The sequence below is a fragment of the Bufo bufo genome, chromosome 3 (genome assembly GCF_905171765.1).
Source record: "Bufo bufo chromosome 3, aBufBuf1.1, whole genome shotgun sequence".
Taxonomy (NCBI): Eukaryota; Metazoa; Chordata; class Amphibia; order Anura; family Bufonidae; genus Bufo; species Bufo bufo.
Window position 1 is genome coordinate 64,596,357 of NC_053391.1, and position 15,895 is coordinate 64,612,251.

Genomic DNA, 15,895 nt, shown 5'->3' on the forward strand with positions numbered 1-15,895 from the left:
TCTATTTTTGAATTGGCTGCTACTCCCAACATCACAGAAAGGTGAATGAGGCCCACAACATACAAAAGGATCTTCAGTAACACATGAGTAGTCCTGCTGTCAGCTCTCAAAGCTGCACTGAAATATACCGTCTGGACGACTGTGCTGTTATTACATAAATGTAGAGGACCCATGGGTGCATGCACAGCAGTCCTGACAACTTATTTCAATGCAGCTCTTCGGCGCTGACAGCGGGGGAACGGGAGGCAGTAGTAGAATAAAAAATACTGATCTAGACTCCTTATCTGCACTACTACTCATGTATTACTATAGATAATAGTCCAAACAGGGAGTGACCTGTACACGAAGAGCAGAGCGATCTACAAGCGGGCATTAGGAGTGACAGGGGTGCCGGGGAACGGGGTAAGTATAGGGCCACTTTCACACCAGCGTTTTTGCTGGATCCATAATGGATCAGCAAAAACGCTTCAGTCACGATAATAAAACCATTCTGAATAGATCCGGTTGTATTAGGTCTTCTATAGCCATGACGGATCAGTTTTCTATCGTCAAAGAAAACTAATCCGTCCCCGTTGACTTACATTGTGAGTCATGACGGATCCGTCTTGCTTAGCACCACATCGGGGACAGAAAAACGCTGTTAAGTTTTGTCCCCATTGACCATGAATGGGGACAAAACTGAAGCGTTTGCCATCCGCTATTGAGATCCTATGACAGATCTCAATAGCGGAAAGGCAAAGTGCAGATGTGAAAGTAGCCTAACCTGTATGAGCTGCCCGGGCATTTTGGGGGGCATTATAGGGGTTGGATAATCCCTTTAAACAGATAGGATCAGACCCATGCCGCTGACGGCACAGCTCGTGTTCCCGTGACATCAACAGGATCTACCATTACACCTTACTGTAGTAAAAACACTGCTCTGAGGACATAATGGTGAATCAATTTGTGGGAGGGGCTTATACGGTATTGTCTGAACTGCTCCTGTCCACGGCCTGCGTATAGTACTGCAGATCAGCCCCATTCATAAGAATTAGGCTTCACACACTCAACCATGTCTGTCTTTCTCTCACTCCCATCCATAAGGGCTATTCTAATCCACAAAATGGACCAGAATAGGACATATAGGGGGATATTTATCAAACTGGTGTAAAGTAGAACTGACCATAGCAACCAAACCGGTTATACTCTATATCTATCAAACAGGTGTATAATATATATGTTTGTTACAAGTGTGAAACAACTGAAAATATGTCATATTCTAGGTTCTTCAAAGTAGCCACCTTTTGCTTTGATTACTGCTTTGCACACTCTTGGCATTCTCTTGATGAGCTTCAAGAGGTAGTCCCCTGAAATGGTTTTCACTTCACAGGTGTGCCCTGTCAGGTTTAATAAGTGGGATTTCTTGCCTTATAAATGGGGTTGGGACCATCAGTAGCGTTGAGGAGAAGTCAGGTGGATACACAGCTGATAGTCCTACTGAATAGACTGTTAGAATTTGTATTATGGCAAGAAAAAAGCAGCTAAGTAAAGAAAAACGAGTGGCCATCATTACTTTAAGAAATGAAGGTCAGTCAGCCGAAAAATTGGTAAAAACTTTGAAAGTAAGGGCTATTTGACCATGAAGGAGAGTGATTGGGTGCTGCGCCAGATGACCTGGCCTCCACCGTCACCGGACCTGAACCCAATCGAGATGGTTTGGGGTGAGCTGGACCGCAGAGTGAAGGCAAAAGGGCCAACAAGTGCTAAGCATCTCTGGGAACTCCTTCAAGACTGTTGGAAGACCATTTCAGGGGACAACCTCTTGAAGCTCATCAAGAGAATGCCAAGAGTGTGCGAAGCAGTAATCAAAGCAAAAGGTGGCTACTTTGAAGAACCTAGAATATGACATATTTTCAGTTGTTTCACACTTGTTTGTTATGTATATAATTCCACGTGTTAATTCATAGTTTTGATGCCTTCATAGTCATGAAAATCAAGAAAACTCTTTGAATGAGAAGGTGTGTCCAAACTTTTGGTCTGTACACTATATATATATATATATATATATATATATATATACACACACACATACATACATACATACTACACACATACTACCCACACACACATACACACATATATAACACAAACACTGAGCAAAAATATAAACGCAACACTTTTGGTTTTGCTCCCATTTTGCATGAGCTGAACTCAAAGATCTGAAACATTTTCTACATACACAAAAGACCCATTACTCAAATATTGTTCACAAATCTGTCTAAATCTGTGTTAGTGAGCACTCCTCCTTTGCCGAGATAATCCATCCCATCTCACAGGTGTGGCATATCAAGGTGCTGATTAGACAGCATGAATATTGCACAGGTGTGCCTTAAACTTCCCACAATAAAAGGCCACTCTGAAATGTGCAGTTGGATCACACAGCACAATGCCACAGATGTCGCAACGTTTGAGGGAGCGTGCAACTGGATGCTGACTGCAGGAATGTCTACCAGAGCTGTTGCCCGTGCAATGAATGTTCATTTCTCTACCATAAGCAATCTCCAAAGGCGTTTCAGAGAATTTGGCAGTACATCCAACCGGCCTTACAACCGCAGACGACGTGTAACCACACCAGCCCAGGACCTCCACATCCAGCATGTTCACCTCCATGATCGTCTGAGACCAGCCACCCGGACAGCTGCAGCAACAATCGGTTTGCATAACCAAAGAACTTCTGCACAAACTGTCAGAAACCGTCTCAGGGAAGCTCATCTGCATGCTCGTCATCCTCATCGGGGTCTTGATCTGACTGCAGTTCGTCATCATAACAGACTTTAGTGGGCAAATGCTCACATTCGAGGGTGTCTGGCATGTTGGAGAGATGTTCTGTTCACAGATGAGTCCCGGTTTTCACTGTTCAGGGCAGATGGCAGACAGCGTGTGTGGCGTCGTGTGGGTGAGCGGTTTGCCGACGTCAACGTTGTGGATCGAGTAGCCCATGGTGGCGGTGGGGTTATGGTATGGGCAACGAACACAGGTGCATTTTATTGATGGCATTTTGAATGCACAGAGATACCGTGACGAGATCCTGAGGCCCATTGTTGTGCCATTCATCCACGACCATCACCTCATGTTGCAGCATGATAATGCACGGCCCCATATGGCGAGGATCTGTACACAAATCCTGGAAGCTGAAAACATCCCAGTTCTTGCATGGCCAGCATACTCACCGGACATGTCACCCATTGAGCCCGTTTAGGATACTCTGGATCGGAGTATACGACAGTGTTCCAGTTCCTGACAATATTCTGCAACTTCGTACAGCTATTGAAGAGGAGTGGACCAACAATCCACAGGCCACAATCAACAACCTGATCAACTCTATGCGACGGAGATGTGTTGCACTGCGTGATACAAATGGTGGCCACACCAGATACTGACTGGTTTTCTGACCCCCCCCCCCCCCCCCTCCCCTCAGTAAGGCAAAACTGTGCACATTTCAGAGTGGTCTTTTATTGTGGGCAGTCTAAGGCACACCTGTGCAATATTTATGCTGTCTAATCAGCACTTTGATATACCACACCTGTGAGGTGGGATGGATTATCTCAGCAAAGGAGAAGTGCTCACTAACACAGATTTACGCTGGGTTCACACCTGAGCGTTTTACAGCGCGTTCCTACGCGCTGTAAAACGCTCAACAAGGAGAAACCAATGCTTCCCTATCGGCATGGTTCTCACCTGAGCGTTTTACAGCGCGTACGATCGCGCTGTAAAACGCCCGACGCCCCAAGAATTTCAGGAGCTTCTTTGGGGCGTATTGTCGCGCGTTCTCGTACATAGACTTCCGGGAACGCGCGACAATGGGCGTTTGCTTGTCTCCGCGGCGCGAATGTAAACGCCCGTACATTCGCGCATACAGAGCGTACGTTCAGTGCGCTCTGGTGTGAACCCAGCGTTAGACAGATTTGTGAACAATATTTGAGAGTAATGGGTCTTTTGTGTATGTAGAAAATGTTTCAGATCTTTGAGTTCAGCTCATGCAAAAAGCATTGACGTGTGCCATAGAAACAAATAGGTCAGTATGCCATTTAAAAAAAAAAAAAAAAAAAACGTGGCTAGCATACGAATGAAAAATATGGTTGTGTGCACGAAGCCTAAAGATATAATGAAATACCAAACACCGCCCGTGGACAGACACAGGGCTGTTTCTTGGGGGGGAAAGCAGGCAAAATCTTACACTTTAAGACTGATGACCTATCCTCTGGACAGGTCATCATCATCTGATCTGTGGGGGTCCGACACCCAGGACCCCCGCCGATCAGCTGTTTGAAAAGGCAGTAGAGCTGCTGCCTTCTCCAGCCTTGCTGAGGCCATGTGATATCACATTCATCTGTCACGTGGCCTAGACGCAATTCAGCCCCAGAGAAGTGAATGGGGCTGACCACAATACCAAGCACAAGCGCTGTACTACGTGTACGGTGCTGTGCTTGGTGAGCACGGAGAAGGCTGTGAGCGCCGGTGCCTTCTCAAACAGCTGATCGGCAGGGGTCCCTGGTGTTGGACACCCATCGACCAATCAGATTCCATCTTTCAGAGCTCCTACAGAAAGTGAAAGGATCAATCTAATTGGTTGCTAGGGGCAACTAAGCCAGTTTTCCTTAGCACTAGTTTTGATAAATCTGCCACCATGTAAGTGACAGGGCTTGCCAGGAAACCTAACAGTGACTATAAAGATCAGATATCGGTAGGGATATCCTAGCATCGTTGCCACAGATGAGGAGTCTTTTTTTATGTGGTTGTCAGGCAAACTATTTCTTAGCAACCGGTCTGTCTCATATTACGTCAGATTACCTCACGCTACATTTGGTGGGTTCCCAGAAATTCTGACAATGTGACAGACAATGTGTCATCGGTAAACACGAAATACACGCTGACCATGACTGTAAAAGCAGAAAAAATACGAAACAGAAATATTCAAGACACAAGAACAGGAAGCGGACGGCAAATGAGAAGGTGATCATAGTCTGTACCTTAAAGAACCCTGCTTCGGGCCCACACCTGTCATACACATTCCTGGATTTACCTATGGCCATGATAATGCCTTGCATGTTTGGGGTCATCATGACCTGCCACAGAGGATTCAAGTTTTATTGATCATTCATCATATTAGCGAAATTGACCTTAAGCATGCAAAGCAAAAAAAAAAAAAATCCCAAAGCCGTAATGTATTAAAAGCAAGCGGCCACATGCATCCACAGCTGATGGTTTGCTTGCAATACACCAGATCATGTTAATGGAGGAGATGAGGGGAGACCAATGGCCGCTGCAGCAGACAGACACATGCAGCACGAGATCCTAAGAGTATTAACCAGTCGAACACAGGACTATCCAGGAAGACGAGGCCTATACGTCCTGCTTGCTGACAGTCATTTACTAACAGCGCAACGCCAGATTTTGGGGTAAAAAATAATTTTGCAACAACAAGTTTACCAACTTTTTAAAAGTCCTTGTGACAATATTTCGCCACATGGGCGTTTTTACACTGTCCTCGCCACTGGAGAGTGCAGGGGCCTGGACGATGCCAAGGCCAACTTTGAGTTTCCGGAAATTTACATCAGGGGCTGGTGTAGAGATCACTCCAGGAGCATGGACGGCCGGAAAGATGCACCTAAGTTATGACGAGCTGTGCCTCCTCATAAATTAGGCGCATCCTCCGGCAGACCACTGCTATAGGTGGGGTTTTTTTTCCTTAAAATTTGCCATAGCAAAACCATTGCAATCCCCCACATGGCACACGCAAACTAAACACCTGAAAAGCATACTAGCATAAAAAATGCATTCATTAATACAAACGTAGCAGTTTTTGCTAGTTAACAGGGTACTAATGAAACTCTTCCCTACTGGCAGCAGAGATTCCGATTTCTATTATACACCAGATGCCTATTCTGCTTCCATGCATGGATGATGGGCGAAGCTGTGATTTTAAGATGGCCAAACACATTCCTGCGGCACTCCAGCTGTTGTGAAACTCCCAGCATGCTCCATTTATTCCTATGTGAGTTCTGAGAAGAGCATAGCAAGTATGCATGCTGGGAGTTGTAGTTTAACAACAGCTGGAGTTCTGCAGGTTGCCCACCCCTCCATTAGACTGTGGGCCAAATCCAGCAATTTCGGCAGGACCAACTGACCATGTCATGTGTGTTAGAAGTTTGGCCGTCTATTATTTGACAGCCTAAGGCTAAGGCTAAATGTGTCGCACAACATTTTTTGTAATAGTCAATAGTGTCACAAAAAATCCATCAAGTTGAAGTGCAGTTGTACCGTTTTTGTTACGTCGCCATATAGCCTTAGCATAAAACTCCAAAGCCCCAATGCTAAATCAGTTACAACCCCCCCCCCCCCCCTTCTTGCCACCAATTGTGGTTTACATGGCAGAGGCTCCCTCTCAGGCACCCAGCCCCTATGGTTGCATCTCCGACAAAAAACTGCAGTATTTCCCGAAGGATCAAGAGTATATAAGATCCAATTCCAATAGCTGCCTAGGAGTTTTCTTAATTTCAGTGAACATTTCAATACAGCTAGCGTAATAACCCTTCCGCAACACAGACTTAAACGTGTGCACCTTAGTAGTCTATACACATTACGGACAAGGATAGGACTGTTCTACTAGGGGCCAGCTGTTCTGCAAAACATGGAATGCACACGGACATCATCCGAACTGCGTTTTGCGGACCGCAAAATACATACGGTCGTGTGCATGAGGCCTAAGGATCAGGTGGACCATGGCAGGGAGGAAGAAAACAAACCATAGACTGGAAGATGGCGAAATGGCAGCCAGTGTGGAGCAGGCAACTATGATTATTTTTCAGTATGGAAGGCAGGCTGAGGACATCTGTTAGAAATTACGTATTCCTGGACAACCCCTTTATACAGCACAATTATCGGGAACATGCATTCCTATAAACACTCATTCCTGATCATTCTCCCGTGTAAAGGTGCTGCTGATCACCCGATGAACACGCAAATGCACGTTCATCGGGTGATCATCATTAATCCTCTGTTGCCAACGAATCTGTATGGGGACAAGCAATCACAGCAGCCATCGCTCCCCCCCCACAGGGGAGGCGAGTGCTGCATGCAAATGCAGTTCTCACCTCTTCCGAGTTTTCCTAAACGATTGGTTTGTTCCTGATAATTGCCTGCTCAGTCGCTGTGTAAATGGACCTTTAGTGATTGGTAGGGGTTTCAGCACCTGGACCCCCACCATCAAAACTTCATACATGAATCCGTGTTATGTTCAGCATGAGAAGCATTCATTTAATTGCCCCCTCTAACCTTCCTCACCAATTCCTATGCTGTTTACTGTATATTATGAATGCTCCATTTCCCCACCACCCTAATCTGTAGTGACGAAAGAAGGTGCAGGGCGACTGCCATGTGGCTGCTCTACAAATCTGTTGTAAGGTAGCGTCGGCCCTTTCTGCCCAAGTGGTGGAAACTGATCTTGTGGAATGAGCACCAAAACCCCCCGGGGGAGCCTTTCCAGCTGAAGAATAGGCCAAATTAATGGCTCTCACAATCCATCTGGAAAGGGTTTTAGTAGAGGCTGGGAGACCTTTATTTTTCCCACTAAATTGAATGAACAGCTTTGAGGTTTTCCTCCACTGACTAGTAACCTCCAGATAATGGGATAGGCATCTTTTTACATCTAAACAATGGAGTTTTTCCTCTTTTTCATTCCTCGGATTTTGACACAGGGAAGGAAGGATAATGTCCTGTGTTCTATGAAACATAGAAACCACTTTCGGTAAGAAGGAAGGGTCTGGTTTAATGAGTACCCTATCATCTAGGGCGAAGTAGAAAAAGCCGAAATTTCACCAACCCTCCTCGCTGAGGTAATTGCCACAAGAAAAGCGGTTTTGAAGGACAAGATTTTTATGGGTAATTCTTTAAGTGGCTCAAAGGGAGGCTCCATGAGGACCAAGTTGAGGTTCAAGGGGGGAACTGAAGGACCAGATATAGGTCTAAGCCTGCTGATGGCTTTAAAAAATCTTCGGACCCAGGAGTGGTTAGCGATGGGAGAATCAAAGAATGCACTCAGAGCGGATACCTGCACCTTAAGAGTACTTAGCCTCAAATTCTTTTCATGACCGGCTTGCAGAAAATCTAAGATCTTACACATAGGTGGGGGATTTAAAGGATTCACCGGATCTTTGGCAAACTTCTGGAAGGTGTTCCAAATTCTGAGATAAATGGAAGAGGTGATGTCCTTTCTGCAGGATAGCAAAGTGGAAACTACTTTCTTGGAGAGTCCTCTACTTTCTAGGATTTCCCCCTCAAGAGCCATGCTGTTAAGTGTAACTGCCTCACACTTTGATGGTTGACCGGTCCTTGGGACAGAAGGTCTTGCCTCTCCGGGAGAATCCAAGGGTCTGTCAAGGATAGCTTCCTCAACCAGGTGAACCAGGTTCTTCTGGGACAGAATGGAGCAATTAAGATCACTGTCATTCTTTCTTGTCTCAACTTCTGTAGGAATCTTGGAAGAAGTCTTAACGGAGGAAAGGCGTAGAGGAGCTGGTTCGGCCAATGAAGGGAGAAGGCATCGATCCCTGTTGGTGAATCTCTCGCGCTGAGGGAAAAGAAAAGACGACACTTTGTTTTCTCTGGTAGCAAATAAGTCCAGATAAGGGGGCGACCCCAAAGTTGAATTATTTGATCGAAGACCATTTGATTCAGACACCATTCCCCCTGGTCTAGTGTATTTCTGCTTAAGAAATCTGCCACCTTGTTTTCCGTACCCTTTTGATGTACTGCCATAAGGGACGGAACAGAAGGAATTATAAGGGAAAAGATATCTGCTGTCAACTGCATAGGATTCTCTGATCTGGTTCCTCCTTGCTTGTTCAAATAGGAGACAACTGTGGCGTTGTCCGAAAAAACTTTTAGAGCTTTTCCCTGAAGTAGAGGAAGAAACTCTTTTAAGGCGAGAAAAAAACGCTCTCAGTTCCCTCATGTTTTGAGAGTCTAGACTCTGCTCTCTTTCCCAAACACCTTGCCTTAAGTACCCTTGGCAACAGGGCCCCCAACCGGAAGGACTTGCGTCGGTGGTAAGGGTAACAAAATTTTGGGGGGGGTTGGGGGTGGCGCTTGAGAGCAGCTCCGTCTCCCACCAGCAATCCTGAGCCATCCTGTATCTAAGGACTGACATATTGATCTCTGAAAGATTATCTGGGGACAGCGAGGAGACCAGACTCAAACCATGAGCCCAAGTAAGGCACAGCTGGCGGCGGAGCGTCTCAAGGAGTTCGCAAGACAGGACTCCCAACATGGCGCTGTGGCCTCCTCACCATCCCGCGCGGCCAATACAAGGAGCCAGTCCTTTCAACAGCTCCCTTCGGACACAGAACCCGCACCGGAACTCACCTTGCAGGCCTCACATCACCAGCTGATGGCGGCAATCACCGGGTGCCAGGCCTCCCTGACCGGGAAGATAGAGGAGGTCAGGGTGGACCTGGGCCTACTACGACATGACGTGCAGCAGCTACGGGAGAGGGTCAGACTCACCGAAACCAGAGTGTCTGACCTGGAGGACCTGACTAATCCCTTACCGGCGAGAATAACCGCTGTGGAAGCATCAGTGGAGCTGTATCGTCAAAAATGCGACGATCTGGAGAACCGTGTGCGTCGCAATAACGTGCGCATCATTGGCATGCCGGAGCGGGCGGAGGGCGCAGATCCTGCGGCCTTCTTAGAGGGGTGGTTCAGAGAGTTGTTCCCGAACGCTGCCTTCTCCTCAGCATATGCCGTTGAAAGAGCGCACCGTGTCCCGGCGAGACCGCTTCCACCCGGCGCCCCTCCGAGACCCCTGCTTGCCCGCATGTTAAATTGGCGCGACAGGGACCTTATCCTAGCACAAGCCAGAGTCGCACAGACCATTTCGCTGGGCTCAGCGAACATATCTCTATACCCGGACTTCTCCGCTGACTTACAGAAGAGGAGGGCCACCTTTGTCTCCATCAAAAGACGCCTTCGTGAGATGAACTTCAAATATTCAATGGCGTATCCTGCGCGTTTGAGGATCATAGATGGCGAGAAATCATTATTCTTTTCCACACCTACTGAGGCGGAGAACTGGCTATCCGGGAGACCCAGACGTTCTCCTCCCAAGTGATCCTGAATGAGGTCAAGGCCTTATTATTAACAGCCAGAGACTCAGGGTAACCCCTGCAAGGTTTGCATTGTGTCTGCTATATGATCTCACTCATTTGTATTTCTCCCACTTTACCTGTTTCCTAGCTTGGTAATATACCACCTCACTTATATATGGTCTCAGAGATGATGAAGGTTAATACCATATGTTGTTGATCAGATATAATGCATATAGTCGGTAATATATGACACCAATGTTGGGGGCCGCTACTCCACCTGCACTGGGTTTACATCCACATACACCGTGCAGGTCCCCCAATGCATGTGGCCACTTGCTAATACAGGTATATTTCATGTTTTACAGGTTCACCCGTTGTTTGGGTGGTCTAATTTATGCCTCTTGTTTTCCGCTTTTATTGAAATGCATCACAGATGTTCTATATGTGTTTTGACCCATGCACATCATCTCCGCCATAGGAAGTCCCAGGAGCGGGGCTTTTCTCCTACTTTTATAACTGGTACTAATTATGGCGGACATTAAAATAATGTCGTGGAATGTCAGGGGGATGGGCGGACCTAGGAAACGCATGGCTGTTTTTTCACATATCCGGAATTACTCCCCTCACATCCTAGGGCTGCAGGAGACGGATCTTACCATGGAAACAGGGGGGAGGGTAAAGAAACCATGGGCCCAAGGGTGGAGAGTTCGAATGGTAATTCTTATTGCAGAGGCGTGTCATTGATGATTCACCGGGCGCTCAGATGGGAACCGCACCATACAAGTATTGACCCAGAGGGGAAATTTGTATTTGTCTATGCCCACATTAATGGAATGCCGTATGTGATATTGAACATGTATAATCCTCCTCCGGCCAACCTCTCGCTGCTTCAGGCAGCGGCGGGATTTGCAGCGCAATTCCCATCAGCCGGGATTCTCGGCATGGGAGACCTCAATATGACCCTAGATAACTTGAAAGACAGATTCTGTAATCCGTCCATTAATCACCCTGAACGGCCCTTAATCAGAACTGCTCTAGCACGTCTGCTGTCTGAGCTGGGATGGATTGACATATGGAGAGAGAGATACCCTGACAGAATAGAATTTTCGTGTTTTACTCCTTCAAGAGGAGCTCTATCTAGGATTGACTACCTCCTGGGCACCCCTGGCACCTATATGGCAATACGAGAGATCCGATATGGGACTCAAGGTCCGTCTGACCATGCACCTGTAATGGCCTCATTAGATAACCCTTACGTGGCAGTCCGTACTCCCAAACAGCGCGTACACCCATTCTGGCTTTCCTTGATGTCCCTGAATGATAGGGTGCCCGATCAACTACACACATTTTTTGCGGCTCACCCAGTAGATACAGACCCGGCATTATTTTGGGACACCCTGAAGGCCTTTTTGCGTGGATGCCTTAAGTCCTCCATTTCGTACATTAAAAAGTCCACTCGCTGCAGGGAGGAAGAGTTGGGCATGCAGTGCAGAAACGCAGAGTTTGAGTATGTCTCAAATCCCACGGAAGAGAACAGAAGGGAATGGTTGCTGAAAGGTAGAAATTACATGAATCACTTGCAGGAGAAGAGTGACCGTAAGATGCTCTTCTGGCAACAGCAAACTTTTGAACAAGGTAGTAGAGTGGGTAAGGTATTGGCACAGATAGTGAGGAGGAACAATATGGCGCCCCCGATACTCCGCATAGCGAACAAGGATAGTATTGTAGTATCAGACCCTGGTGGGATTTTAGACCGTTTTGGTGAATTTTATCAGGATCTGTATTGTTCACATGCTGAGTATTCTTCCCAGTCACTGGAGAATTATCTGCAGGAAGTAACACACCCCCAATTATCCGAGTCGGACAGGGAAATATTAGATGAGGAGATCACACTGGAAGAGGTGAGTGAGGCGATTGCAGGGTTAAATAGGGGAAAGGCCCCTGGGCCAGATGGAATTCCACTGGAAGTTTATTCTAAGTATGTGGAGATCCTGGCTCCGCAGCTGTTGAGCATGTACAAATCATCTTTAAATAGTGGTACTCTTCCGGAAACATTATACGAAGCCTCTATTGTAGTTTTATTAAAACCTGACAAAGATCCCCTGGAGTGCGGGTCATATAGGCCCATTTCGTTGTTAAACTTGGATTACAAAATCCTTACTAAAGTGTTGGCAAATAGGCTAAACAGGGTCATATCAACTATAATACATGAAAATCAATCTGGGTTTATTCCTGGTAGATCTACCTCTAGTAACATACGTAGAGCACAGGTCATCACCCAATTGGGATGTGCAAACCACAACTCTTGGGCCCTGGCTGCCTTAGACACCGCCAAGGCGTTCGACTCCGTTGAGTGGCCTTACTTGGTACAGGTACTGCGATTTTTTGGCTTTGGTCCTGTGTTTATTAAATGGATCAATATCCTATACAAATCCCCGACGGCGAACATAATGATCAACGGCTCGTTATCATCCACTTTTAGTCTGCACAGAGGCACCAGACAGGGATGCCCCCTATCTCCCTTACTATTTGCAGTGGCCATTGAACATTTAGCATTAAGGATTCGCCAGGATGAGGTTTATAAGGGTATTATGATGGGAAATAGAGAAGATAGGTTGGGACTATACGCTGATGACCTCATTTTGTACATGGACTCCGTAGAGTGTACTTTATCTAGGGCAATATCCATTATTGAGCAGTTTGGTGTATTCTCCGGACTATGTATAAACTGGACCAAGTCAGCCATTATGCCTCTGTGGGCTTCGGGGTGGCCTTCGGTGTACCAAAACTTGCTAGTGGTGGACAGGTTTAAATATTTAAGAGTCATTATTACCAAAGTCCCAGGGTCAGCACATCTGTTAAACATTGATCCCCTGGTCTCGTACTTCGTAGACAAGTTCAAATCCTGGAATACTCTGCCGTTGTCCACCATGGGCCGCGTGAATTTAATTAAAATGATCCTTCAACCCAAAGCCTTGTACATGTTGGAACATGCTTGCGCACCTGTACCACGAGCATTCTTTGACAGGTTACACTCCCTTATGGCAACATTTATATGGGGTAGAAACAGAAGAAAATTAGCCATCAGGTCTCTGCAGAGGAGTTGGGACCAGGGGGGTGCGGCTTTACCGGACTTACATTTATATTTTCTTGCTGGTCAGTTGCGGTATTTGGTGCCATGGGTGACCCAGGATGTGCTTCCTAATTCTGAATATTATCTGCGGGAGTTCTTGCAGCTCTCCACCCTATGGCCTGTCCTGGAGGGCCAAGCATCTATGACGGGTTTGCTCCTTCCAATCCATAAGTTGGCACATCAGGTGTGGGGAGCTGCAAAGTTACAGCAGTACAGGGATCTGCCGGAGGATATTCCATTATGGAATAACTTATTGTTTCCGCACCTAGTACAAAGAGAGTGGGAGGTGATATGGAAGGGATATGGCATATGCTACCTAAGGGATTTGTATGAAAACGGCATTTTATTCTCCTTCTCACAACTGCAGGCTAGGGCGGGTGTTTTGAGGCCACACTTCTTCAGGTATCTACAGTTGAGACATGCCTTACAGGCCCAGCTGAGTGATCTGAAGAAAATCGTATCGGCTTACCCGTTGATAGGAGTTTTTAGGACGCAGGGCCCACGGGGACTGATATCTGCCATTTACACACATTTACTTAATCTAAAGATCTCAGCATCTCCATTGACAGCAGAAAGTAAATGGAGAGGAAATATAGCTAATCTGACAAATGAGGAATGGAGTGAAGCACTGGAAGCCCCAGTGACAGTATCTCCGTCCCTTAATAACAGATTGATACAACTCTTCATTTTGAACAGGTGTTACTTAACCCCAACTACGCTCTTTAAAATGGGCAGGAGAACGCACACGGAGTGCCATAGGTGCTCACAATTAAATGCGGATTTTTGGCACTTAATATGGGAATGTAGTTATATACAGGCTTTTTGGAGGGAGGTGGTGGCTGTAGTATCCTCCCTGATTCCAGATTCATTGGTGGTTTGCCCCAAGCCCTGCCTATTAGGTATTATAGAAGAAGAGTCACGTTCACGATATACACTCACTTTCATTAAGGAAGTTTTGTTTATTGCCAGGAAAGCTATTGCCATTAGATGGATGGCGGACAGACCCCCTTCGATTAGTCAGTGGAAAACCATGGTCAACAATATTATTCCCTTTGAGAGGATTATGTATTCTCGCAGGGGCTGCTCTCAAAAGTTTCAGAAGATATGGGGACCATGGTGTGCTTCTCCTGTGACCGCTACGGCGGCCCACCTACATTCTGTGACTTAACCAATATGCTCAATTAGCTATGTATCTTCAAAGTTTACTAGCGGGATTTATTTGAATTGAATAAAGATAAACCATTATTTATACTGTACAATATTGACTAAGGATGATCATTAACATGATGTGCGGGGATCAATGGGTTGCGATTTATTTGATATCTGTGATGCTACAAATTGTTCAACTTATCATTGCATTCTTAATTGTAATGTACTACTTTGTAAATTGTAATACACTGTGAATGTACTGTTAAATATCTTGCTTTTTTATTTTCAATAAAGCGAGTTTAAAAAAAAGATGCAATCTCCTGTTGTAAAGCTAGATTTTTTTTTCGAATTTCCTAGAAAATTAGTAATTTTGAATCTGTCCGGTGGGTGAGAGACAAACTCTAGGCAAAACCCTTCTCTTATAACGCTTAAAATCCAGGGACTTGAGGAGATTTTTTCCCAAGCGTAAAGGAAGTGAGAAAGTCTGCCACCCACGGGAGAGAAACAGTCATTGCTGAGATGGTTTAGAGGCTGAGGAGGATTGGGAACTGAACAGGAAGCCCTTACTTTTCCTATTCTTGTTGTCTGCTCTGAAGTCTTTTCTCTGGCCCCTATAAAAATCCTTCTTGTTTTTGCGAGAAAAAAACGCAGTTTCTTCGGGGGTCTGGAGACAGGGAATCCTTTTTTATTGTCTGAAGCTTTATCCAAAAGGTCGTCCAAGACGGACCCAAAAAGATAATCGCCCTGACAAGGAATTGCGCAAAGCTTATTTTTTGATCCAGTGTCTCCCGACCATCCTTTTAGCCAAATAGCTCGTCTGGCTGAATTAGAAAGTGCAGCAGACCTAGCATTTAATTTTAAAGCATCTGCCGAGGCGTCAGAAATAAAGTCTACTGCTTTAAGTAGAGTGGGAAAAACGGCTAACAATTGATCTCTCTGGGTTTTATTCTGAATGTGAGATTCTAATTCTTCTAGCCATAACTTCAGAGACCTAGCAGTGGATGTGGCGGCAATATTCGGTTTGAACGCTTGAGCTGAGGTCTCCCAAACTTTTATTTAGGTAAACCTCTGCTCGCTTATCCATAGGGTCTTTAAGAGTACCCAAGTCCTCAAACGGTAGAGCCGATTTTTTTGAGATTTTTGCAACAGGTGCATCCAACTTAGGAGGCCTGTCCCAATTAACTGAGTCTGCCTCATCAAAAGGATACTTCCTTTTCACATTTTTAGGGACAATTTTTTTTTTTTTATCGGGTCTTTTCCATTCTTTCTGTATCAAAAATTTTATATTCTCGTTTACGGGAAAAACTCTAGATTTTTTTTCTGCCCGAGGTCACCAAACATGATATCCTGAACGGATTTTGGGTCTTTGGATTCGTCTACCTTCATGTTCGCACGAACTGCTTTTAGTAAAGCTTCCGTATCATCCGGGGATTCTTCATCTTGGGACGAGTCTGGGCTATCTAGGATTTCCCCTGTATCACTATCT

The 15,895-nt window shown here is 45.8% G+C and overlaps 1 protein-coding gene across 3 annotated transcripts in view; it reads right to left on the reverse strand.

The window, feature by feature from the left end:
• Positions 1-15,895, reverse strand: part of USP25 (ubiquitin specific peptidase 25) — a 144,121-nt gene that overhangs the window by 26,874 nt on the left and 101,352 nt on the right. The window contains exon 20 of one of the 3 annotated variants that reach the window (XM_040423223.1): positions 5,010-5,105. The exons of the other annotated variants lie outside the window; for them this stretch is intronic. Within the exon in view, the coding sequence (XP_040279157.1) occupies positions 5,010-5,105 (96 nt within the window). The remainder of the gene's footprint in view (positions 1-5,009; positions 5,106-15,895) is intronic. 3 annotated transcript variants of the gene reach the window in all.